The sequence below is a fragment of the Oncorhynchus gorbuscha genome, linkage group LG13 (assembly GCF_021184085.1).
Source record: "Oncorhynchus gorbuscha isolate QuinsamMale2020 ecotype Even-year linkage group LG13, OgorEven_v1.0, whole genome shotgun sequence".
In the NCBI taxonomy this organism is placed as follows: Eukaryota; Metazoa; Chordata; class Actinopteri; order Salmoniformes; family Salmonidae; genus Oncorhynchus; species Oncorhynchus gorbuscha.
In genome coordinates this window covers 49,999,932-50,027,425 of record NC_060185.1, presented here as the reverse complement: position 1 = coordinate 50,027,425, position 27,494 = coordinate 49,999,932, and the positions used below count along the sequence as shown (strand labels likewise).

At 43.2% G+C, this 27,494-nt stretch overlaps 1 protein-coding gene across 4 annotated transcripts in view; it reads left to right on the top strand.

Annotated features, from left to right (window-relative positions):
- Nucleotides 1-7,802: 7,802 nt before the first annotated feature.
- LOC123993085 (calpain-9-like) overlaps nt 7,803-27,494 on the top strand; it is a 30,935-nt gene continuing 11,243 nt past the window's right edge. For 2 of the 4 annotated variants that reach the window (XM_046294857.1, XM_046294858.1), the window contains exons 1-9: nt 8,183-8,525; nt 13,045-13,114; nt 14,333-14,451; nt 19,959-20,092; nt 20,245-20,416; nt 20,931-21,014; nt 26,480-26,565; nt 26,853-26,930; nt 27,116-27,300. In XM_046294857.1, coding sequence (XP_046150813.1) covers nt 8,328-8,525; nt 13,045-13,114; nt 14,333-14,451; nt 19,959-20,092; nt 20,245-20,416; nt 20,931-21,014; nt 26,480-26,565; nt 26,853-26,930; nt 27,116-27,300 — 1,126 coding nt within the window. In that variant the 5' untranslated portion in view covers nt 8,183-8,327. The other 2 variants (XM_046294860.1, XM_046294859.1) reach the window with 2 other exon arrangements.

Genomic DNA, 27,494 nt, shown 5'->3' with positions numbered 1-27,494 from the left:
GCAGTGAGCACATAGCCTGTCTTCTCTTGAGAGCCATGTCTGCCTACGGCGGCCTTTCTCAATGCAAGGATATGCTCACTGAGTCTGTACATAGTCAAAACTTTCCTTAATTTTGGGTCAGTCACAGTGGTCAGGTATTCTGCCGCTGTGTACTCTCTGTGTAGGGCCAAATAGCATTCTAGTTTGCTGTGTTTTTTAGTAAATTCTTTCCAATGTGTCAAGTAATTATCTTTTTGTTTTCTCATGATTTGGTTGGGTCTAATTGTGCTGATGTCCTGGGGCTCTGTAGTTTGTGTTTGTGAACAGAGCCCCAGGACCAGCTTGCTTAGGGGACTCTTCTCCAGGTTCATCTCTCTGTAGGTGATGGCTTTGTTATGGAAGGTTTGGAAATCGCTTCCTTTTAGGTGGTTATAGAATTTAACGGCTCTTTTCTGGATTTTGATAATTAGTGGGTATCGGCCTAATTCTGCTCTGCATGCATTATTTGGTGTTCTATGTTGTACACTGAGGATATTTTTGCAGAATTCTGCGTGCAGAGTCTCAATTTGGTGTTTGTCCCATTTTGTGAAGTCTTGGTTGGTGAGCGGACCCCAGACCTCACAACCATAGAGGGTAATGGGCTCTATGACTGATTCAAGTATTTTTAGCCAAATCCTAATTGCTATGTTGAAATTTATGTTCCTTTTGATGGCATAGAATGCCCTTCTTGCCTTGTCTCTCAGATCGTTCACAGCTTTGTGGAAGTTACCTGTGGCGCTGATGTTTAGGCCAAGGTATGTATTGTTTTTTGTGTGCTCCAGGGCAACAGTGTCTAGATGGAATTTGTATTTGTGGTCCTGGTGACTGGACCTTTTTTGGAACACCATTATTTTGGTCTTACTGAGATTTACTGTCAGGGCCCAGGTCTGACAGAATCTTTGCATAAGGTCTAGGTGCTGCTGTAGGCCCTCCTTGGTTGGTGACAGAAGCACCAGATCATCAGCAAACAGCAGACATTTGACTTCGGATTCTAGTAGGGTGAGGCCGGGTGCTGTAGACTTTTCTAGTGCCCGCGCCAATTCGTTAATATATATGTTGAAGAGGGTGGGGCTTAAGCTGCATCCCTGTCTCACCCCACGACCCTGTGTGAAGAAATGTGTGTGTTTTTTGCCAATTTTAACCGCACACTTGTTGTTTGTGTACATGGATTTTATAATGTCGTATGTTTTACCCCCATCACTTTCCATCAATTTGCATAGCAGACCCTCATGCCAAATTGAGTTGAAGGCTTTTTTGAAATCAACAAAGCATGAGAAGACATTGCCTTTGTTTTGGTTTGTTTGGTTGTCAATTAGGGTGTGCAGGGTGAATACATGGTCTGTTGTACGGTAATTTGGTAAAAAGCAAATTTGACATTTGCTCACTCTAGTAACTCCGTCTCACAATCTGCCTCCTTCTCCCACTGTTACCCTGTGTGCTCTCAAAGTCACAAAAACACACACAAGCACGCATGCTCTTGTCTTTTCTCCTGATGATCCAAAATTAGAAGCTTTGCTCAGACACAGCTTCCTGTTCATCTTTAGGGGACTACATACAGGTTGCCCGCGGCAACATTTCATCCACCTCGGAACAGAAAATGGGCATAGTAGACAGATGTGTATGTGACTCTCTCTCTCTCTGAATAGCCCTTATGGACATTCCATGACTGAACGTTCTAAGCACACTTCCTACCGTTGTGGCAATTTCCGGTGGCGCATACTATAGAACGGAGGTCAGTCTAGTTGTTATCGACGATATAACATTACTACCACTATATCTCAGTTTGTTACTATGTGTCTTCAGGACTTGCCTCAAATTAATATTAATGATGTACATCGAATTGTTAAATCAGCCTCAGAGACTCCAGCTAGCAAGAACTGAAAGGGGTTCAAGATGTATATAGGAAGCTACATAGACAACTATGAAGGTGAGTACCAAGTCAGTGACAGATGTAACATTAGCTAGCTACAATCATATTAGCTACCTAGCTAATTTAACTAGTAAATGTAGCTAGCTAGTTACTTCGTAAAAGTATGTAACATTGACAGAATCTACTTGAGAATGTGTGTATTTTCGTTAGCTTGCTAGCTATATTTGCAAGCTAAAAATAATTGTTGTTCATTTCTTCTACACGGTATCTAGCAAAGATACATTGACACCGCACAGCATGAGAGTAGGGAAAAGATAAAGATGGCTACTAGGGACCATGTTAAACATCTCATGTGGGACACTGTCATCAAATCAATAAAATAAAATAAAATGTTTTTTGTCACATACACATGGTTAGCAGATGTTAATGCGAGTGTAGCGAAATGCTTGTGCTTCTAGTTCCGACAATGCAGTAATAACCAACAAGTAATCTAACTAACAATTCCAAAACTACTGTCTTATACACAGTGTAAGGGGATAAACAATATGTACATAAGAATATATGAATGAGTACAGTAGAGCAGCATAGCAAGATACAGTAGATGGTATCGAGTACAGTATATACATATGAGATGAGTATGTAAACAAAGTGGCATAGTTAAAGTGGCTAGTGATACATGTATTACATAAGGATGCAGTCGATGCTATAGAATACAGTATATACGTATGCATATGAGATGAATAATGTAGGGTAAGTAACATTATATAAGGTAGAATGGTTTAAAGTGGCTAGTGATATATTTACATCATTTCCCATCAATTCCCATTATTAAAGTGGCTGGAGTTGAGTCAGTGTCAGTGTCAGTGTGTTGGCAGAAGCCACTCAATGTTAGTGGTGGCTGTTTAACAGTCTGATGGCCTTGAGATAGAAGCTGTTTTTCAGTTGTGAGTCTATCAATATCCATTTAAAAAATGCACATGAAAAGTATTCAGCCTATGTAACAGTAAATCCTTGTTAATTAGGGTGTGAAGCCATTTTATAAAACATTTTGTTGTGATTCTTATTCGTATTCTTTGTATCCAGATGATAAGCCTAAACAGTGCCGTTTTTACGATGTAACAACAAATGTTTGGGGCAAAGACTAAGGGGAAATATATAATAATCTCTAAATCTCTATATTTGAATCCATTTTATTTGAACTTTCGGGCTTGTGTTGTTTCTGGAAAAGTTACATGAGTCTTTGTCATAGTTATCTCTCTATCCTGATGTTAAGGTTTTAAAATGTTTTGCAGAAGTTCTCTCTACAAAGCACTCAACGGATACAGGCCTGACATGGACCTTCTCCGCGTGCCAACTTTTGTCCACTTACTGCCCCTCTTGTGACAACAATGGAAATGTCAGCTGACGTGCCCCTGGTTGAGTCTGCCTTTGGGCCAGTGCAAGCTGGCAGTGTGCTGTCTTATCAACTTCCACAGCCAGACCTGTGAAATTGTGAAGATTGCCGATGCCCCTTCTCCACCAATACTTCCATTAGATGGCTACAGGCTTCAGGCTTCCCAGTGTGCTTACGTCCTTAGCCATCAGGAGCAGTTCCACCTCGAGGCATTAGAGACAACCTACTACGAGATGTCACACAAAGTCGAGGTTGCTACAAGGGAGCAGAGCATCAACCCAGAATGGCATCAGCTCAGGACAATGAGAATACCATCCTATCGTTTGAGAGGTTTGCCATGTCCGGGGAGAGACCTCAGCTGACCACCTAGCTGAGCGGATGTTCAAGGGATCATGGAGATGAAGAGGGCGCTCTGGTCCATGGAGCCAGTGGCTGTACAGGAGTACTGCACACTGAAGAATGTTAACTTCTTTCCGTGTGGCTTCGTAGTGCACCAAGATGCTCCGTGGTTAGGATCCTCTCCAGATGGAATCATCTTTGATCCCAGTGTGAGACCTCACTTTGGACTCTTAGAGGTCAAGTGCCCAAATGTACTAAGTTATGTTGACTGCCTTTACCTGAAGATACAGAATGGGGAGCTGAAGTTGAAGAGATCTCATGCTTACTACTGGCAGGTGCAAGGTCAAATCCTTCTCACATGTTGTAGCTGGTGTGACTTTTGTAATCTGTGCACAGGAGGACATCCTAGTTGAAAGGATATATAAAGATCTACAGGTTTCAAAACCTATAAGAGGGAAGGTTGACAACATATTTTTTACCACTACCTGCAGAAGTGTCTTATCCCGCACCTGAATGGATCCCCTGCATGGATGCCAAGTTTAGTGGTATCATGAAAAAACAAGTATTGATGTTCTTGTGAAGAAAACTACAGTATAATAGATGTTTAAAAAAAATGTATTTCAGCAAATATTCAACAGTTCAGTTAATCAATTACACATCTCTAACATTGTATTCAATCTTGCATTCTGGCTATTCTGTGTTGACTTGATTTCTTTCCCCCACCCTTTAACTCATTGCCTAATTAAAGCCAATATAAGCTCTACACAAACTGATATTCACTGCAACACAAATGATTGATACATGTCATAGATAAACAAATTATTATTTTGCTGCTAGCAAATAGACACATACATTTACACTGGCTTGGCCAAAGGTCCGTTTTGATAGTTGACCAACAGGCGGCAGGGTAGCCTAGTGGTTAGAGCGTTGGACTTAGTAACCGGAAGGTTGCAAGTTCAAACCCCCGAGCTGACAAGGTACAAATCTGTCGTTCTGCCCCTGAACAGGCAGTTAACCCACTGTTCCTAGGCTGTCGTTGAAAATAAGAATTTGTTCTTAACTGATCTTGCCTAGTAAAATAAAGGTAAAAAACATTTTTAAAAGGCACGCCACTGCAAATAATTGGTTGATGCTGCCTGCGATGGTCAGGGGGATGACTGTCAAACAGCTTGTGCTCCTTAACTCTGCGGCTCATTCTTTCAACATGCACTCTCAGCCTGGCAGTGGATTGGGTCTCCCTAACCTCATGCGCTGGCATCTGTGTGAGTCTTGAAAGGCCTCTTGACCTTGCACAGAACAATGTCATCTACGAAAAAGCCCTTATCCACCACACGGCCATCGCTCATCCATATATTTATATATACATATGTACATATTCTTTACACGTGTGTATAAGGTAGTTGTTGTGAAATTGTTAGGTTAGATTACTTGTTAGATATTACTGCACTTTTGAAACTAGAAGCACAAGCATTTCACTACACTCACATTAACATCTGCTAACCATGTGTACTGTATGCGACCAATAACATTTTATTTTATTTTATTTTTAATGGCCATGTCAGGGGTGAGTAAGGAAATAATTCCAGACTGCTTGAAGATCTCCTTGTCAGATCCAGAATACAACGATGACACAAGTGACAGCTCCATGTGGTGACGTTCCCAACATGCCCTTAAAGGTACAGTGTGACTTGTAGGGAAAAAAACGCCTCACTCTGCAGTAGTAGTGAAGATGGTGTTTGGTAGCGGTGTTCAGTGCAGTCCATCACTACCTGGGGGTCTGGATAGTCCATGAACTCAGGTGGGCTTTGATGGTTTCCTTGGGGATCCATATCCGTGTTGATCCAAGCAGACAATAGAGGAAGTTGGCCCAAGAGATCATAATCCGTCTCACTGTCGATTGGTGGAGACTGAACCAACGGGCCAAATCCTTCTGCTTCAGACCTAGCGACAGATGAGTCATAAACAAGAACAACGCGTCGATTTGATGGCAGTGTCTGAACATAAAGAAAACCGTCTTAGTACAATATAGTCCTTACATTCGGTCCATAACACAAACAGTAAACAATGTTTAACAATTACAGTAAGATCAAATAATATTCTCTAAGTACTGTATTTAATGAAGTCCCTTACTGGTTTTCTTCCAGTAACACTTGTTTCAGATGGATTGGTGCTTGTGACTCTTATTATCTTGGTCTCTGCTGCTCAATCAAGTGGGTGGGTGTAGTTTGCAAATCTGAAGACGGACCCAGAGTATTTGAATACCAAAAAAGCTCATTACTGTTATTGCCCATCTTCTCTAAGCATCAAGTAGCACTAGACATGACCTAGCTGCTATTGTAGCCTGTTTTTCTTGTTACTGCAATTCGTACTGTAATTCACAGCATTGAATTTGTTTTTAAAAATCCTGGGAAGTGGACAAGACCCAAATCTTATTTGCAGCAATGACCTGGGAGCATTTTTTTGGGGTTAACTGAAAACTAATGTCAACACAATATACATTCAATGTGCTAGTCTAGTTTTACATTTGTTATTATTTTACCTTTATTTAAATAGGCAAGTCAGTTAAGAACAAATTCTTATTTACAATGACAGCCTACCAGAGAACAGTGGGTTAACTGCCTTGTTCAGGGGCAGAATGACAGATTTTTTACCTTGTCAGCTCAGGGATATGATCCAGCTGGGTACTGGCCCAACACTCTAACCACTAGACTAATTGCCACCCCTAAATAATAATGAAAATGTTCTTAAAGGTAAGATGGACTTCGGTATAATAATAGTAAATAATAAGCAATAGTAATGTTGGATAATAATAAATCATTACTGTACCTTGTGTAAAAACGTATATCCTCGTCAGAACCAGCAAATCGCTGTAGACCAAAGCCGTGTTGGGCGAACAGTTTCTTCAGCTCAGCTCGAAGCTCCTCAATTTCTCTTACATGCTCATGCTTTTCCATTAGGGCCATGTCCAGGGCTGCGGGTTTAGGGGCCGCACAGTAATCATGTGTGTGGACCGGATCAAGAGACGGCACAGGTCCATAGGCAGCGCACCTTGTACTTCATCCTCCTCAGTCGGGGCAGGAGGTTTCAGTCTTCTTTCCCAAACACCAGGTCTCTTTTGAATGTGCCAGTTCCACGAGAAGACTGTAGGAACAACACCTCTTTTTAGGTATTGTAATTTTTCCCTCAACAAAGTCACTCGATATCGAAATGTGTACTACACACCTGTGTTTGGTGACCATAAATTTGTCACAGCATACTGCCACCAACCACCTTTTTCTGAGTTCTACATCGACCGGGAAACTATGGAGGCTCATAATACCATTACATTTTGAGGCACTGTTCATTAGCACCTCCTTCGTTGGGCTGTAGTTTAAACGTAGTCATTGCGAACTATTTCAGTCAGAGATGGATTGACGACAGTTATCTAACGAGTAAGCTAATGATAAAAACAAGTCAGCAACCCGGTAGGAAGTAAAATAGAGTGTGGGAGGCAGTATAATGCATAGAGCCTATTCTGGTTCAGCTGACTTGAGTTTTCTGTATGAGGTGAGTTAGTGTGACAGCAGTGGTCTAGCCCAGGCTGGGCCCAGCAGACATAACACACAGGTACTTCTCTCTGTTTCTCTTTCCACTAAAAAAGCAAATGCAACACAGGGTCTGTATACGTTCAACCCAGCGAGATCGCTTTACAGGTCACTGTATTGAGTCATCTGAAATTCAACATCTGAATTTGAACCAAATTTGAACTGTTATTTTACCCGTACCAAATGTATTCCTCTTCTCATTTCATCCTCCCCCTTTCCCATTTTCCTACAGTTCCTTCCTCCTAAAATGTCCCACTAAGCCCCCTATCACATGCTCCATGCATTCACCCCCCCCCCCGTGTGGTGCTGACTGTGATGCTATAGGCTACATGATCAATTCCTGCATATAGGCCTATAGATGACCATAGGCTATAGTAATATATGGAAAGAAAAAAACGGGCTAGACTTATTCGTAGGTATATATCTCTCCTTTTCCATTTTAGACTAGTAACATTTGCGGATTATATCACTTTTCCTGCTTTGTTGTCTCTTGGCATTTGTAGTGCTTCAAAATTGTTTGGGCCTCAACTCCACTTCCCTTTCGCCCATCTAGTAGAGACAGACTGCCCTCTATAGTGACAACATTTAGTAGCCGACTATCGATTGCAGTCGGGCACTGCGAAGAGGCGCTCACATCAGAGACCCCACATGACTGGCTTGATAGAGAGGACCGTTGTAACTAAATACAGGCAATGTGTGGAAGAATAATTGTGAAGTAATGTGTTTTAAAGGAAGAAGAGTAAAATGTGTGTGTGTGAGAAAGCAAGATCTTGACGTTTTAATAAACAGCGGTTGTAGGCCATCACACATTTAATCGACATGGGATTAACTAACCACGAAAAATGATGCAAATGGACGATAAACAACAAGAGTTCTAAGTAAGATCCTGGTACCATGTCATTACCCCAACTCCAGCTGACTAACTTCCCGGAGGCTCTGCATACCTCTCCCAGATGGTTCGAGTAAGTGGGTGGGTAAGCCTATGCGTGTATTTAAGAACTGGATTTGTTTGTCGCACAATTCCCCAAAACGGAGCTACGACGAACACATCGAGATAGATTGGTTCAATCTGACTTTATTTGCTAGGCCTATTTTCAAATTAATCTAAATTTTAGCATTGAAAATGGAGTCTCAGCAGGTCATACCTGGATCCATTGCCAACCCGGTAAAATTTGGGGGCCAGGACTATGTAGCTCTCCTAGATGCGTGCGTTAAATCCGGTTCGCTGTTCTCTGACCCAACCTTCGCCCCGGACCAGAGCTCCATCGGTATGCCTACCGACCCAGACCCCAAAAAGGAGATCAAGTGGCTGCGACCCAAGGTAGGCTACCGTCCTATCGGCGTTTACATGATAGCCAGTCATATAGTCATGCTCAAAAACGTACTTCTACATTGCAATAGTCCATCTTTTTACTCGTGATAGTCATGCTCATTTTATGGATATCTGTAGCCTATGTTATAATTTTTTATGTTGACATTATGAATTGCGTTTGAGTATATGAGTAAGTCTAGGTAGTTCAATGTTGGGTGTTGCTCTTGGACAGATGTAGGTTACACCTGAACTGACTCACTGTCTGTGTTGCCAGGTTAAGCAAACATTTCAGGTCCAATTACCACTCAAAACCCGCCCGGAAGGGCTGAAAAATAGCCCAAATTTGTTTTCCAGCAGCAAGAGAGGAGTTCTCACATCTATCCAATAGGTGTCTTCATAATGACAATCTACCAATAGGTGTCTTCATAATGACAATCTAAATACTTATGGTCAATTTGCTTTACCTTGTTCTTTGCCTTTCTCCCTTTGTTATTGGTTCATCACACCAAATGATTTAATCTGAACTATTGAAGTGATTCATAGTGAATTATAAAGAGGTATGTTTTTTTTCAGAACACATTCTTCTGAAATGGTGTTAACACAATGTTAATCATTGTGTAATAGGGTTAATACAAGTCACATTGCTCTAAAATAATCGTATTCCTTTAAACGGGAGTATACAAATCTAAAAGCCCCAAAAGTAATTTTATTTCATAATAAATGTCAATTAATGTGTGGTTGCAGCACCAAAATAGCAGTGCTGGTTTGATAGTAGCCCTCCATAGAGGATGGGGTGATCCCCATACAAGTTGCTGTTGCAATTCCCCATATGTTGCTCTACAGAGAGTAGAACAACAGACAGAGCGATAATGAGGGATGAGTTTGAGAAACGGGGGCAATGAGACTTTACAGACAGATGACTGAAGGAAGCGTCTCTGTGTGTAGACTCACAAATAACGCTTAGAAAGGTTGCTCACCCTGCTTTTTTTCTTGTGTTCAGCAAACTCCCTGCCCGTATCCAGAGCACTCTCCTCCTGCTGTGAACTGCCACTCTGTCTGTTCTTGTTTTGTTCCACCGATCCAAACTATTCACATCAAATGGAACTATTTACAGTCTGTTTCCTCTCTTCTTTTAGAGAAGAGGGTTGTCTCCATTTGACCTCAGCCTGTTGTGCTGAGTAGATGTCAGCGGTGAACAATGAGAGCATCCTTGCTGACGTTCCTTTTGCACGTGGGCTCAGACTCTCATGATGTTCTCAAGACATCTTTCCTGCATTCTGTTTCTTAGCTCGACATCTTTCCTGCGTTCTGTTTCTCAGCTTGTTTTTATTTTTATTTTTAATCAATGCCTTCTGGGAGAAGGCACGTTCAACAGCAGCAATGCTGAATGGCAAAGAAAAGCAAAATGTCCACGTTCCTGTAAATCCTTCTCCCCCACTGCATCAGTGTAACTAACCTAACCTCTAACCTTTATATTTTACTGCCTACTTTGTTGTTCTATTATTGAGTGTGGATCACTCCACTGTTGGTCAGCCTTTCCGGGGTCTCCTTTTGAAGAGAGGGAAGAAGGAGAGAGCATCTAGACGTGGCTTGACGCCATTGAGCACAATGCTCAGGATGAGAGAGACTCGAGTGCCTCCAGTTGTTTGATGATATCCGGAAGTCGCTGCTTGATCTCCCTTATCAGAACAACCATGTGGTCTATGCACTGGGTTTTCATGTCCTGTACCATTTGTGGGTCTATTCCTCTGGTGGAACTGAACCCCGGAGTCCACAGCCTCGAGCGGAAGGCGATGCTCATCTGTTAAGTCTAATTCCATGAGTTCACTCCTGTTCTTGTTGCATCATGACTCGTTCCACAAGAGAGCAGTAGAAGGTCATTAGATCAGATATGAGTTTTCCTGGATTGGCTGAATCTAGCTGGAAAAGTTTGTTGATCCTGTTCAAGTCTCCCACGATTGGCCACAGAAACTTCAAGTACACAAGTTGGCCTGGGTCAGTGGTAATGAGACTTTACAGGTCTTTACTTTCGCTGTCTTTGGTGATCTGAAAGTGCAGTTTCAGTTCATCATACTGTGACTGTACCTGGTTGACACATGACACACTCACTGATTGCAAGCCATCTGGTGTCAGAGTTGCAATATCTTCAGAGGGCTTCACCAACATTGATGGTGGTATATATGTCTTCATATTCCAAGAGTCGCTGGGTGGTATTGGAGAACCATGTATATGTCTGTGACACCATACAGCGCATTCGGAAAGTATTCAGACCCCTTGACTTTTTCCACATTTTGTTACGTTACAGACTTATTCTAAAATGGATTAAATTAATGTTTTTCCTCATCAATCTACACACAGTACCCCATAATGACAAAGCAAAAACAGGTTTTTAGAAATGTTAGCAAATTTATAAAAACTAAAAACCAGATACCTTATTTACATAAGTATTCAGACCCTTTTCTATGATTAATCAGTCAAATTGATTTATAAAGCCCTTTTTACATCAGCCAATGTCACAAAGTGCTGTACATCTGCAAGCAATGCAAGCAATGCAGATGTACAATCACGGTGGCTAGGACAAACTCCCTAGGAAGAAACACTCTAAAATGTGCCGTTTTGTCACACAACACAATACCACAGATGTCTCAAGTTTTGAGGGAGCGTGCAATTGTATGCTGACTGCAGGAACATCCACCAGAGCTGTTGCCAGGGATTTGAATGTTCATTTCTCTATCATTAGCTGTCTCCAATGTTGTTTTAGAGAATTTGGCAGTATGTCCAACTGACCTGGCAACTGCAGACCACGTGTTACCACAACAGTCCATGACCTCCACACCTGGCTTCTTCATCATCTGAGACCAGCCACTTGGACCACTGATGAAACTGAGGAGGACATTCTGTCTGTAATAAAGCACTTTTATGGGAAAAAAACGAATTCTGATTTGGCTGGGCGTTGCTCCCAAGTGGGAGGGCCTATCCCCTTCAGGCCCACCCATGGCGCCCTTGTCAGTAGTGAAATCCACATTTGCATGATTTAATTATATGAACTGTAACTCAGTAAAATGTTTGAAATTGTTGAGTTTATATGTTTGTTCATTATAGTTCCTGTGTCAAACAATGGTCTTGCATTGGAGCAGCATTTCTCTTATTCTCCGTTTGTGCATGAGAAAAAGATCGGCGTCGTGGACTCATTTCTGATTTGCAATGCCTACAGTAAGCTTTTCTGTCATCTCCTGGGATGCACTTAATCCATTCCGTTATACCTGTTCTCTTTCCCAGTCTTTGCAATAATTTCTCCCATATTTTGCCCAATTTATCTGGCATTCAGACAGAATCGTGTCTAGCCAGTAAACTAGCGTGTGAAATCTGTTCCTCTGGCCTCACCTCTGTGCCACTGTGCATCGCCCCCTCATCTGACTTCAGCTTTCTGGCCAATGTTAGCTAGCTAGCTACATAACCAGAGAGAAAGCACATTGTTCGACTCTCTCCCTTGCTGTGTTGGCTATAATGAGTGGTATGGCTGGGGGTGGTTAGGTTGCAAAGAATGAGACCAAGAATACTTTTGAGGGAGAAATAAGTAGTTATCTAGTGCTGTTCGTTGTTAAATTTCACATCACGACGTGACTCAGCTGCTCAACAGTACTACATTACACACCCCTCCGGCCTGCCCCTCCCTTCCAATGACTGTATATGAAGCTCCCTCCACGCCACCACTCACTCACTCAGCAACAGCCTCACAGTGAAATTAATAGCTAATTTAAAATAAAATAAATATGCGATCGCAGCCCTTACAAAAAAAGAGCCGTTTTGGAACTGCAGTCGACTGTGGTATTTTGGACGCAGTAATTGTAGAATAACTGCAGTGTCCTGCCTTTATACCGCACTCTAAACTGCAAAGTTACTGCAGTCAAATAAACGTTATTTTGGACGTAGTATTAGCAGCATACTGCAGTTATACAACACAGTATTTGTAGCATACTGAAGTTATACTGCACGCTGACCGCAATCTTTTTTCGTAAGGTATTTAGAATAGCCCAAAAACCTGCAACCCGTGACATTTTCATCCACGACATAATTTTCTAAGTAGCCCAATTTGCTAGAAAACCGCGAACATGGCAACGCGGCTCGCGCACTGTCAGGTGAGGTCTAGTTTTGAGAAATATAGATCGATCTGATGGAGCATGTTCAGAGAGAAGATGGAACTGACAGAACGGACAGAGCATGTTGAGAGAAAAGAAAGAGAACTTACAGACCAGACTCTGTGTCTGAGCCAAACAGCTGGACAGGACATCTCTTAACAGCAGAACAGAGATGGAATGACGAGATAACAACCTGAGAAGCCATGAGACTTGTGTGAGGCAGTTTACATCATTAACATTGCCTTGTCATCATCCAGTCAACTGTTATGTGGAAAATGAGTGTTGTATTGGTTTCACATTCCCTCAGACTAAAGGGCAATATGTGCTGTGGGGTAAACTGTAGTCTTGAACTCTGCCCCTTGTCTCTCTCTCTCTCTCTCTCTCTGCAGGAGATCAGTGCCAATGCTGTGTTTGTGGAGGACACGACGTGTACCACCGATATCTGCCAGGGCCAGCTGGGTAAGTGTGTGCTGTTTTAAACATCATAGGATGGAGTATCATTTAAGTAACAGTAGACAATCAACTCTAACTCAGTTTTCCTGTATAACCAGATTGCCCTCACTTCTCCAAACCTATTCTCCTGGGAATGGGGTTGAGAGATCCTTTTTCTTTCCTCTACATGGACACACATGGCAGCTGTTTACTGTTAGAGAGGTGTGTGTGTGTGTGTGTGTGGGGGGGGGGGGGGGTCGTCAAGGGAAATATAGAGTATTCTTTCTAACAAAGATATCTACATATATTTCAGGATGTTGTGTATTCCTGGAAATAATCAGAATTAATGTAAACATAACAGTTTTGAAAACATAGCTTGTCCAAAAAAAAGTGGTCTCTTGGCACAACTCATTACGGGTATGGGGTAAGTTGAGCATAGGGACAGGGTACGTTGAGCCGCCTTGGGGTAAGTGGGTGTTGGTGTCCTGTGACAGTGGGTGATAGTGCTGGTAGGTCAAAGTATAATTCATAAAATAAAATAACATTTTGTTGGTCGAGTACACAGTTCAGCAGGTGTTATAGTGGGTGCAACGAAATGTGTTACTAGCTCCTAGCATTGCATTAAAATTGTCAAACAAGTACACAACTAATAATTAAAAAAACTACAAAATATCCAGGAATATATAGATAAAGATATCCCCTGATACTGACCCTTTTCGCCCAGTGTTGGAGTCAACATGGGCCAGCATCTCTGTAGAACACTTTCGACACGTAGAATCCATGCCCGACAAATTCAGGCTGTTCTGAAGGCAAAAGGGGGTGCATCTCAATATTAGGAAGGTGTTCCTAATGTTGGTACACTCAGTGTATTTTAAGATGTCAATGCCAAACTTAACATGGTTCATCATGGTGTTGTTGTTGATGACCCTAAAACCTTTAAAGCTGACAGGCCTTTACGAAGTCTATTTACCAAGGATTTAAATGGACACGCAAAATCTGATTCCCTGATTATCAGTAACTTGGGCTCTGCCAGCTGGCGATCACCATAATTGCCTGCAGTTGATGTGCTTATAAAGGCTTCCTGGCAGAGAAATGCCCTTGACCTGGTTGGTGCTGCTGCCTGGGGATGGAGTGTGGAAGAGACAACCTGGTAGTGTGTTGCCTAACTGTTTGCTAAAACTAACCTAAACCCCATATCATAACAATAGTTACCATGCATATTGCTTCTCTTTCTTTTTCTAATAGGTGACTGTTGGCTTCTGGCTGCCCTGTCCTGCCTTACCATGCACCCCCATCTCTTTGTCAAAGTGGTACCACCTAATCAGAGCCTGACAGAATCCTATGCTGGCATCTTCCACTTCATGGTAAGACATGGGGAGGGTTCATGAGCTTGCAGTGTACATGTGTTCTGCATACTCACTTTTTGTGAATGCATTGAGAATGTTCCTTACTATCTTATTAGAGTAGCATGTCTTGTAAAAGAGCGAGAGAAGCAAAGGTAGGACTGAAAATAGTAGTAGAGATGGAGAGGTGGAATTAAGGAGTCCTCAAGGGAACAAAGGGAATGAGAGAACAGAGGAGTGTGTTAGCGTGTGTATGACAGAGAGAGTGTGTGTTATGGGAGGAGGTGGTGTAACTAGATCAGGGTTCCCCAACTGGCGTCCGTCCCGTGGACTGAATTTGGCCAGTGGGTGATTTGTGTTTTTGTAATAGTTGGACATAAGACTATAAAAACTCCAGCAAATCAGCTCCAACTTTTAAAAAGTTTTTGAAATCTGTTCCAAAGTATTTCCAAGCATAATAGAGATATACAGTGTCTTACAAAAGTATTCATCCCCGTTGGCGTTTTTCCTATTTTGTTGCATTGCAACCTGTAATTTGAATGTACTTTATTTGGATTTCATGTAATGGACATACACAAAATAGTCCAAATTGGTGAAGTGAAATGAGAAAAATTATAAATGGAAAAGTAGTGGTGCATTTGCTATGAAGCCCCTAAATAAGATCTGGTGCAACCAAGTACCTTCAGAAGTGACATAATTAGTTAAATAAAGTCCACCTGTGTGCATTCTAAGTGTCATATGATCTGTCACATGATCTCAGTGTTTATACATACACCTGTTCTGAAAAGCCCTAGAGTCTGCACCACCACTAAGCAAGGGGCACCACCACTAAGCAAGGGGCACCACCACTAAGCAAGGGGCACCACCACTAAGCAAGGGGCACCACCACTAAGCAAGGGGCACCATGAAGACCAAGGAGCTCTCCAAACAGGTTAGGGACAAAGTTGTAGAGAAGTACAGATTAGGGTAGGGTTATAAAAAAAATATCAAACTTTGAACATCGCACAGAACACCATTAAATCCATTATTAAAAAATGGAAAGAATATGGCACCACAACAAACCTGCCAAGAGAGGGCCGCCCACCAAAACTCAGGGACCAGGCAAGGAAGGCATTAATCAGAGAGGCAACAAAGAGACCAAAGATAACCCTGAAGGAGCTGCAGAGATTGGAGTATCTGCCCATAGGACCACTTTAAGCCGTACACTCCACAGAGCTGGGCTTTACGGAAGATTGGCCAGAAAAAGCCATTGAATAAAGAAAATGTTTGTTATTAAGGCATGTGGGAGACTCCCCAAACATATGGAAGAAGGTACTCTGGTCAGATGAGGCTAAAATTGAGCTTTTTGGCCATCAAGGAAAACGCTATGTCTGGCGCAAACCCAGCACCTCTCATCACTCCAAGAACACTATCCCCACAGTGAAGCATGGTGGTGGCAGCATCATGCTGTGGGGAAGTTTTTCATCGGCAGGGACTAGGAAACTTCAGAATTGAAGGAATGATGGATGGTGCTAAATACAGGGAAATTCTTGAGGGAAATCTGCTTCAGTCTTCCAGAGATTTGAGATCGGGATTGAGGTTCAACTTCCAGCAGGACAATGAACCCAAACATACTGCTAAAGCAACACTTGAGTAGTTTAAGGGGAAACATTTAAATGGCTTGGAATGACCTAGTCAAAGCCCAGACCTCAATTCAATTGAGAATCTGTGGTATGACTTAAAGATGGCTGTACACCAGGGGAACCCATCCGCCTTGAAGAAGGGGCAAAAATCCCAGTGGCTAGATATACCAAGCTTATAGAGACATACCCCAAGAGATTTGCAGCTGTAATTTCTGCAAAAGGTGCCTCTACAAAGTATTGACTTTGGGGGGTTGAATAGTTATGCACGCTCAAGTTAGGGACAAAGTTGTAGAGAAGTACTTATTTCTTGTTTGTTTCATAATAAAACAAATATGTAAATCAAATGAAACATCTATTTTAATTCCATAACAAAATAGGAAAAATGCCAAGGGGGGGTGAATACTTTTGCAAGCCACTGTATCAACTGTTCTGCCTGCGGCTATGGAACCCTGACCTGTTCACCGGACATGCTACATGTCCCAGACCTGCTTTTTTCAACTCTCTAGAGACAGTAGGAGAGGTAGAGATACTCTTAATTACTCCTGAGGTGCTGACAACTACTGTGATTTATTATTATTTGACCATGTTCTGTTATAATTTCCACCCTGCACAGCCAGAAGAGGATTGGCCACCCCTCAGGCCACCCCTGGTTCCTCTTTATTTTACTAGGCAAGTCAGTTACAGTGGGTTAACTGCCTGTTCAGGGGCAGAACGACAGATTTGTATCTTGTCAGCTCGGGGATTTGAACTTGCAACCTTCTGGTTACTAGTCCAACACTCTAACCACTAGGCTACCCTGCCGCCCCTCTCTAGGTTTCTTCTTAGGTTTTGGCCTTTCTAGCCACTGTGCTTCTACACCTGCATTGCTTGCTGTTTGGGGTTTTAGGCTGGGTTTCTGTTCAGCACTTTGAGATATCAGCTGATTGAAGAAGGGCTATATAAATTGATTTGATTTGATTTTGACTTGATATGTGATCGTATACAAATGTAGGCAAGGTTTGAAATAATTATGTTTTAGTCAAATAATATATCTCTTTGGGCTTCTTGTGGTCAATTTGCAGTCTACAAATTATTTGTAATTATGATCTGCTCGATAAAAAAAAACGGCCCGCGGCTGAATCTGGTTGATGATCCCTTCCCTAGGATAACAGACAGTTTTCTTGTACTGCTGTATAATTACCCCACTAGATTTATGACCCCTTTATTCCCCTCTTCACCCCCCCCTTTTCGTACCTAACAAGGGTACGTAATTACCACAATAACCACACTCACCCCTTAAAACAGCTGAGACTGATTCCAAACAAGACCTCCCCCCCACACACACGCTTTCGTACACACACCTCTAACCCACTCTCTATCTCGTCTCTGCACACTTGCCCCTATTGTCATTATCATGAAATAATTTACATTTGCCACAAAGGCATCTTCTCTGGACTAACATCATCACCTGCTCTCTACTCGCTGTTCCACTGTCAAGGGGGGGGGGAACTAGGGTTTGGTTTGACTTTTTCCAATGCCCTGCAACCTTGGCCACCCATGTACACTGGGCCCTGGTTAGGGACTATATGTTATTGTATTTACATCCAGTCAGTGAAGATGAAGGGGAGGAGACAAGTTAAACAAGGATCTTTAAGCCTTGAGTCAATTGAGACATGGATAGTGCATGTGTGCCATTAAGAGGGTGAATGTGCCAGACAAAAGATTTAAGTGCCTTTGAATGGGAAATGGTAGTAGTTGCCAGGTACACCGGTTTGAGTGTGTCAAGAACTGCAACGCTGCTGTGTTTTTCACGCTCAACGGTTTAACGTGTAGCCAGATTTTTTTTTACATTATTTTTTTTGGTCCACCACCCAACGGGAATCCAGCCAACTTGACACAACTGTGGGAATTATTGGAGTCAACACGTGCCATTATCCCTGTGGAATGCTTTTTACACCTTGTGGAGTCCATGCCCCGGCGAATTGAGGCTGATCCGAGGGCAAGAGGGGGTGCAACTCAATATTAGGAAGGTGTTCCTAATGTTTTGTACACTCAGTACATGTTACATGGATTCCAAACTCATAATCCTGTATAAATGATGTTCGTTTAGCCGATGTCATCTGAGAAATAAAACGCCATCCTATAGGCAATTACAAATCCAGAGTGATTGTTTTTGGGGCTGTATGATCATTAAAAATGTCCAGGTTAAAAATATTGATGACTAAATCTGTTATTTGGTTTGTTTAATTAAAAAGACATGTTATCTGGATTCCAAACTCATAATCATGTAGTAATAATTTTGGTTGACCAAAAACATTAAAACCTCATCGAGATCGTGAGTTATGGCTTAGTGGTTTTCTCTGGTGAAGTATGTGTGGCAGGACTTGGACAGAAGGAAGGGGGGGATACATATGAGTAGACCCGGAGGGGTTATGTTGGGAGACCTGTAGGTAGCTACTACCCTGGGACACACGTATGCACGCACGCGCACACAGCCCAGTGTTTTTCTCCAGCTGATCCCCTTATAGCCATGAGCCTCTAATCTAGACCTCACAGTGTCTCTCTCTTTCTCTCTCCCCCTCCCCCAAATAAAATTTTATTGGGCACATGCACCGAATACAACAGGTGTAGACTTTCCAGTGAAATGCTTACTTACTAGCTCAAATATAAGATAAATATTTAAACAACAAAAAATTGAAATAGTAACACAATAACAAGGCTATATTACAAGGGGTACCAGTACCAAGTCAATGTGCAGGGGGTATGAGGTACTGTAGTTTAGTTGAGGTAATACAGTATGTACATGTGGGTCGGGTTAATTGACTAGGCAATCAGGAAATAGTAACACAGAAAATAGTAATACAATAACAATATTAACGAGGCTATAGACGAGTACCAGTACCGAGCCAATATGCAGGGGGTAGTTGAGGTAATACAGTATGTTCATGTGGGTAAGGTTAAAAGTGACTAGGATATATAATAAACAGAGTAGCAGCTGCGTATGTAAAGTGTGTGTGTGTGGGTCAGTGTAGTATGGATGAGTGTGTGGGTAGAGTATAGTGAGTGTGCATAGAGCCAGTGCAAGGGAGTTATTGCAAAACAATTAATAATAAATCAATGTAAATTGTCCGGGTAGACATTTTATTATCTGTTCACCGCTCTCCATGCGGTAGCAAAGAGAACCGTCTATGACTGGGTGGCTGTAGTCTTTTTAGGGATTTCCTCTGACACCGCCTGGTATAGAGGTCCTGGATGGCAAGGAGTTTGGCTACAGTGCCTTGCGGTAAGATGCTGAGCAGTTGCCGTACCAAGCAGTGATGCAGCTAGTCAAGATGCTCTCAATGGTGCAGGTGTAGAACTTTTTGAGGATCTGAGGGCCCATGCCAAATCTTTTCAGCCTCCTGAGGAGTATACCACCTCAGTCACCGGCGACGCACAATTGGGCTTTACTTGGCTCATCGTGTTTCCTCCAACACATTTGGTGTTGCTGACTTTCGGGTTAAGCGGGCGTGTGTTAAGAAGTGTGGTTTGGCGGGTCATGTTTCGTAGGACTTATGACTTTACCTTTGCCTCTCCCGAGCCCATTGGAGAGTTGCAGCGATGAGACAAGACAGTAATCAACAAAATTGGGGAGAAAAAGGGGGCAATTTTTTTTAAAATTCTGTAAAAGAAAGAGACACCCCACCCCCACCGATCTTACTGGACTCTGCTGTTCTGCCCTGCCGATACGTAGAAAAACTTAGCTAGATGTGTCCTTGTTCAGCCATGACTCTGAGACCCACAGTATATTACAGTTCTTAATGTCCCATCTCTCCTTCCCCTCTTTCTCTTTACCGTCCTCCTTCCCTCGCTCTCTCCCTACATCCTCCTCCTTATGCCTCATCCTTCCTCCCTCCCTCCCTGTCCACCCTCATTATGCCTCCCTAGTTCTGGCAGTATGGTGAGTGGGTGGAGGTGGTAGTAGATGACAGGCTACCTGTACGCGAGGGCCGCCTGCTCTTCAGCTACTCCTGTACCCGCAACGAGTACTGGAGCGCCCTGGTGGAGAAAGCCTATGCCAAGTCAGTCACCAGCATATGCGTCTGTGTGTGTGTTTATGTATGTGTGCGTGCAAGCATCCTTGCAATGTCTTATATCATTTTAGTGTTTGTGTGTCTGGCTGTGTGTGAAAATATCACCTCCCTCATTCCTCAATCCTTCGACCACACCACAGGCTGATCGGGTCGTATGGCAGTCTGAAGGGAGGTAATATCTCTGAGGCAATGGAGGACTTCACAGGCGGCATAGCCTACTCCCTCCCTGTCTCCTCACGCACCCCAAGGGTCATGTGGAAAGCCCTCTCTGCTGCCCTGTCCCGTGGCAGCCTGCTCAGCTGCTTCATACAGGTACACAGACACACACATACACACAAGAACGCATGCACACACACATAGCGAAGAACGCATTCACACGCTCACAGACAAATCACACACACCCATGGCACATGTATGACTTATAGACTTTATGATAAATGCTGTACCAACATAGCTACATACAGTGGGGCAAAATGTATTTAGTCAGCCACCAATTGTGCAAGTTCTCCCACTTAAAAGGATGAGAGAGGCCTATCATTTTCATCATAGGTACACTTCAAATATGACAGACAAAATATGGGAAAAAAATCCAGAAAATCACATTGTAGGATTTTTTATGAATTCATTTGCAAATTATGGTGGAAAATAAGTATCTTTTTAAGTGGGAGAATTTGCACAATTGGTGGCTGACTAAATACTTTTTTGCCCAACTGTACCTTCCTCACACCTCTCCTTCGTCAATAGCTACTGTGATGGCAAGTGTGATTCTTACTGTGTATGCAGCACCTGTGGTGAGTTGCTCTCTGTGTGCTGTGTATCTCCACAGGCTAGTAACTACCGTGAGATAGGCACAGTGACTGCAGAGGGACTGGTGAAGGGCCATGCCTACGCCATCACAGACACTGACACGGTATGTATCATACTGTGCTTCACCAAGCTAAAGTCATCAGAAAACAATCTACTTTCTCATTTTGGATAGAAAATCTTTGCACTTTGCTCACATAATTGTTTCCGTTTCCAGTAACACTACATTTTAAGGGGTCATTATTACAGTTCAGTTTAATTACATGTGTAATTACATTGTAACAAGCATTGTAGTTAATTGTAATCTCATAGTTGTACTGGTGGTAATTGCAGTCTGTAATTACAGAGGTGTAACAACAAATGCTTCTTACCACGCTTGTTACAAATGGGTAAGTTTCCACTAAATTAACCAATGATTCTTCTCAGCTGCATCCAATTCAGTGACAACTGTCACAAAGTTGTAATCTCTTGTGGCTTGATGCACTGGATGTCCTTGTGCCTCTTTGCAGTTTCTACTCATTTAAATCTTCTTGTGTTCCTGTGGTTTTGACTGGGCTACTGGTTCTATCCTGTATTGGAGCCCGTTCTGCCACGCACATTCTGTTAAGGCGGCACAGCCTGCCCCGAGACATCCTACTGTGGGCTTGGGAAAAGCCTCGGATCTCTCCGCAGAGTACCAGAACCTCTGGGAGGTATTCAACAAGGCTTGCGTCACATCCCTTCCGCCGCATCGTCTCGACAATTGCGCCATTAATCTGCTCCGGGGCACCACACCGCCTCAGGGGTGGCTTTATTCTCTGTCTGGCCCAGAGAGCAAGGCCATGGAGGACTACATTGAGGACTCTCTAGCTGCATTCATCCTTCTGAATCCCCTGCCGACGCACGGTTCTTCTTTGTGGAATAAACAGACAAAACCCTGCGTCCGTGTATCGACTACCAGGGCCTCAATGACATCACAGTAAAAAAATCGTTACCCTCTTCCACTCCTCTCCTCGGCATTCGAGCCTCTAAAAGTACCTGGTTATGCTGTTCGTACTGACCAACGCTCCCGCAGTGTTTCAGGCCTTGGTCAATGTGACATGATAAACCGGTTTGTGTTTGTCTACCTCAACGACATTCTTGTCTTTTCCCTTTCGACTCAAGAGCATGTCCTCCACGTCCGACAAGTCCTCCAGCGCCTCCTGGAGAACCATTTGTTTGTCAAAGCAGAGAAATGTGAACTCCATTTTTCCACTATATCCTTTTTGCGATACGTCATCGCTGCAGGGAACCTTCAGATGGATCCTGACAAGGTGAGAGCGGATGTGGATTGGCCCCAACCCACATCCAGAGTGCAGCTGCAACGTTTCCTGGGATCTGCACATTTCTACCTCCGCTTCATTTGGGGCTACAGCACCCTGGCTTCCCCTCTCTCTACACTCACCTCTCCCAAGGTTCCGTTCACGTGGTTCCCAGATGCTGACTGGCCGTTTCTGAATCTTAATTATAGTTTCACCACTGCCCCCATCCTAATCCATCAGGACCTGTCCCGTCAGTTCGTGATAGAGGTTGATGCTTTGGACGTTGGAGTAGAGGCCGTTCTATCCCAACGTTCTGCCCGGGACAAAAAGTTGTATCCCTGCGCTTTCCTGTCCCGTCGCCTTAATTCCGCTGAGAGGAACTATGACATTAGTAGTTGCAGTCAAGGTGGCCCTTGAGGAGTGGGGGAACTGGCCTGAAGGGGTGGAACACCCATTGTTAGTATGGCACCGACCATAAGAATCTAGAATATCTTCGTACCGCCAAATGCCTCAACTCAAGGCAGGCTCGTTGTGCTCTGTTATTTACTCGGTTCTAGCCGGATGTTCGTCCCTGCTTAGGCCCTTACGGTTGTGGATAGGTTTTCCAAAGCCGCACATATAGGTGAACCTCATTGACTACCATACGGGTGTCATCCAAGGTCATAATAAAGATATTACTTATGTGTACAAGATTAACCTCCTTGCCATCCAAGTTGGAGAATAAACCCACTAGTACACCACAGAGTGTAATGTAATTACTAGGTGTTACACTTCATTTTAACTAGCTAAATCCTGTGTATCTTGAGGATAACTTAACTTACTTGTAATGAATGTGTACTTGTGAAGTACATTCCCTATCCTAACAGCCTGGCTTTCATTTGAAAACTTCTGTAAGCGACATCCAAGTGAGAGTGCATGTAATATCTGCCTAAGTACAATGTAATTACTAGCTGTTACACAGGATTTAGATAGTTCAAATTAAATGTATCTTGAGGGTTACTTACTTGTAATTATTGTGTACCTACATAGTACGTTACCTACATAAAAAGCTACCTATGAGCAATTGCCGTATAATTACTTAGCACTCATTACCTAGTGAAAACAAACAAAAGATGAGCTTCTACTTTAGTTAACTTTATTGCAACGTGTAAAAAATAGCTTACATTTCTTACAAAATAATAAGGATGTCTATTGTTGTTTTAATAATTTGATTAATTAAAAATAAACAAAGGTATAGACCTACTCAATAACATAAAATAACAATTTTAATAGTGATGACTCAAATGTGTATGGTGAGTAGCCGAGTTAGCTCGCTAGCTATTTCAGAGAAAAAATGATGGTATTTTTCATCTTCTTTTTAACATTACAAGTAACAATGGAAATCGACAACGTCTGTCTTCTTCTGTTTGCTTCTTGTAAGCATTTCCCATCCAGGAGTATGAGACCTTGTGGGAATCTGTGGTAGAGAAGAAGAATATATGAAAATGTACCAAAGACACTACAAATAGCCATCATTATCATGATTTCTATCATTTAGTGTTAATGCCTATAGCTGGGCTGGGTACCTAGTTGTTGTGTTATCCCGTTAGCTAGCACTATACTAATAATGGTGCTTGCTAAAACTAACAATCTAGCTAGCTAGGGTTGTGTGTTGACACAAGTAGCTAGCTTTTTTAAATGTATTTTTTGCTAGCTAACGTTATTATGAGAGGTGTGTCTCATGTTATACCCTTGCCTTGGGTACCGTACTATTCACCAGCTTTAGGTAGCTAACATTAGCTGTCAAGGATGGAAAGTATATTCTGTATAGCGTAGTTGGTAGGCCTACCATACACCGCAGCTAACGTTTACTAGCTAGCTAGCAGTGTCGGGGAGAAGTTCAACTAGTAGTTTAACTACAGTAGCTTGGTGGTAGTTTAACTAAATTCAAATCTAGGTAGTGTTTTCAGTAGTTCATAAAAAATAAGTTATTTTGGGGTTGCCAATATTTGTCCAGTTACACACAAGTGTGTAAAGGATTTTTTTTGGTGCATATTCCAACTCTCCTTGACACCCTCTGGGAGAATCGTCACAGCCAGAGTCGCTATTATATAGCGTCCCTGAAGCAATTAGGGATAGGTGCCAAAACTCCCCAAGGAGATGTGGGTGTGGAGTCAGGCGCAGGAGAAACAAGTTCTGAATGAAAAGGGCGTTTAATAAACCAGCTCAAAAATCACAGGACACCGGACTACAGCAGTAGCCATGAAACCCCACTCAAACACAGTCCAGGGATAAAACACATGTTAAACATGAACTAGCGAAAACGCAACCCAAACTGACAGTCAAATGAAAACAATCCCGCACAAAAAACCCAAATGAAATGTCGAGATAAATACCCCCGCAAATTAACCAAAATGAAACCAGGTGAAACACAAAACAGACATACCCAAAAGAAAAGGAAAAATGATCGGTGGCAGCTAGTAGACCGGCGACGCCGAGCGCCGCCCGAACAGGCAGAGGAGTCACCTTGGGTGGAAGTCGTGACATTAGGTGGCTCCTGGATTGGAAACAGCAACCTTTCGGTTACTGGCCCAATGCTCTAACCTCAAGGCTACCTGTCATCCCTAAATCAAGAAAATAGGTGTAAAATAGGCAATAATTGTCTTTCTTTTTCAGCTTCAGACCTGCCTAAAAGTGCCCTCATACTACAGAGTTCGTAGTCATGAAAATCCAGGAAAGTCATGGAATTTTAAAAGGGTGTATTTTGGGAACTAATACAATTCAAAACGTTTTGGAAAAGTCTTGGATTTTTTTTTTTTTTTAATGTATCAAATATTTTTGACCCCTTTTTCATGTTGGAGTAGGAGTAGTTACAGTCTTGTCTCATCGCTGCAACTCCTGTACGAACTCGTGAGAGGCAAAGGTCGAGAACCGTTCGTCCTCAGAAACACAATCCAACCAAGCTGCACTGCTTCTTGACACAATGTCCACTTAACCCGGAAGCCAGTCGCACTAATGTGTTGGAGGAAACACCGTACTCCTGGCGACTGTGTCAGCATGCACTGCGCCCGGCCCGCCACAGGAGTCACTAGTGCGCGATGGGACAAGGACATTCCTGCCTGCCAAACCCTCCCATAACCCAGACAACGCTGGGCCAATTGTACGCCGCTCCATGTCTAGGCCGGCTGCGACAGAGCCTGGACTCGAACCCAGAATCTCTAGTGGCGCAGCTAGCACTGCAATGCAGTGCCTTAGACCGCTGCGCCACCCGGTTGGCCCTCTGGGAAATTAATTTCAGCCAAGATTGGATTGGCATTTTAGTGCGTCTGTGTTTGCGTGTCATCATGTGTGCGAGACGAGTAGACCTTTGCTCAAGGAGAGCGAGACAGTCAAACATTGCAGGCTTACCACTGTTGTGTCATCGGGAAACTTGATGATGCTGTTGGAGTCGTGTTTGGCCATGCAGTCATGAGTAAACAGGGAGTACAGGCAGGGACTGAGCACGCTCCCCTGAGGGGCCCCCGTGTTGAGGATCAGCGTGGACACCTGATGTGTTGTTCCCTATCCTTACCACCTGGGGCGGCCCGTCAGGAAGTCCAGGATCCAGTTGCAGAGGGAGGCGTTTAGTCCCAGGGTCCTTAGCTTAGTGATGAGCTTTGAGGGCACTATGGTGTTGAACGCTGAGCTGTAGTCAATGAACAGCATTCTCACATAGGTGTCCTTTTGGCCAGGTGGGAAAGGGCAATGTTGAGTGCAATAGAGATTGCATCATCTGTGGATCTGTTGAGGCGGAATGCAAATTGGAGTGAAGGGAAATCTTAATGCTACAGCATACAATGACATTCTAGACTATTCTGCGCTTCCAACTTTGTGGCAACAGTTTGGGGAAGGCCCTTTCCAGTTTCAGCATGACAATGCCCCCGTGCACAAACCGAGGTCCATACATAAATGGTTTGTCAAGATTGGTGTGGAAGAACATGACTGGCTTGCACAGAGCCCTGACCTCAATGCCATCAAACACCTTTGGGATGAATTGTAACTCCGAACTGCGGGAGGGGCAGCAAATGGGGGAAATGGAGGACCAACTCCATATTAATGCCCATGATTTTGGAATGAGATGTAAGATGAGCAGTCATGTAGTGTAGGAACAAACTTTCTCTGTAATTACAGACTGCAATTACCACCAGTTACATCCTGTACTAACAACATGTAACTATGAATAATCACAATGAATACAATACTTCTTATAGTGTTATTACACTGGAAAAAGGTCCCCTTCAAATGAAGTGTTACCATTGTGTGTGTGGTTCAGGTGAAGAAGCCGGATGGTGAGGCCTTGTTGCTACGGCTGAGGAATCCCTGGGGCTTTGTGGAGTACTCTGGACCCTGGAGTGACAAGTAAGGAAGAGTATGTGTGTGTGTGCGAGGTACGTGCGTTCTCATGTTTCATTTTGTCGTTACACAGGCTGGGACTACACCCAGCCTGGTCAATAGAAATAGACTTTGATGTTGGAACGTTTCAAAAGGTCCATAAAACGTTGCTGTATGCCTTCCTTGGCACTCGCAACAATGTTTTTTTAAGTGATTGAACTCGTGATGCTCAGACCATTGCGCCACCACAGTTCAGTGCTCTAGCAAGCTGTGAGAATACTTGATGGTTAATAGCGTGTTTTTTTATTTATTAGGAGTAAAGACTGGGACGATGTGGATGCTGCTGAAAAGAAAAGGATTGAGCTGAAAAAGAGTGAGGATGGAGAATTCTGGTAGGTTCTGGCATTACAAACACACGTAGACACAAACATACCTACAAAAATAACACACACACACACACACACACACACACACACACACACACACACACACACACACACACACACACACACACACACACACACACACACACACACACACACACACACTGACAGTCTGTATCCTCTCTGTGTGTCAGGATGAATGTGGAGGACTTCACTAGGCTGTTTGACACAGTGGAGCTGTGTAGCGTGAACCCTGAACCCATAGTGGACGGGGAAACACCCGACTCCCCTGCCGCCCCCACCTCTGCATGGACACTCAGCTCCCACAAAGGCTCCTGGGTACCGGGCTCCACCGCAGGGGGCAGTCGTAGTTACCGTCGTGAGTGTGTTTCAAGTTTCACGAGTGATATGTACGGGATACACATGGTATACGTTGTCCAATGAAATGCTTACTTGCAGGTTGGGAGGAATGGGGGGGGAGTGGATAAACTGAACAGTATAAAAGAGTCTGGTAGCAGCAGTTGTGATTTGTGTGTAGCATGAATGTGTGTTTTGTGTGTGTGGGTGAGTGCA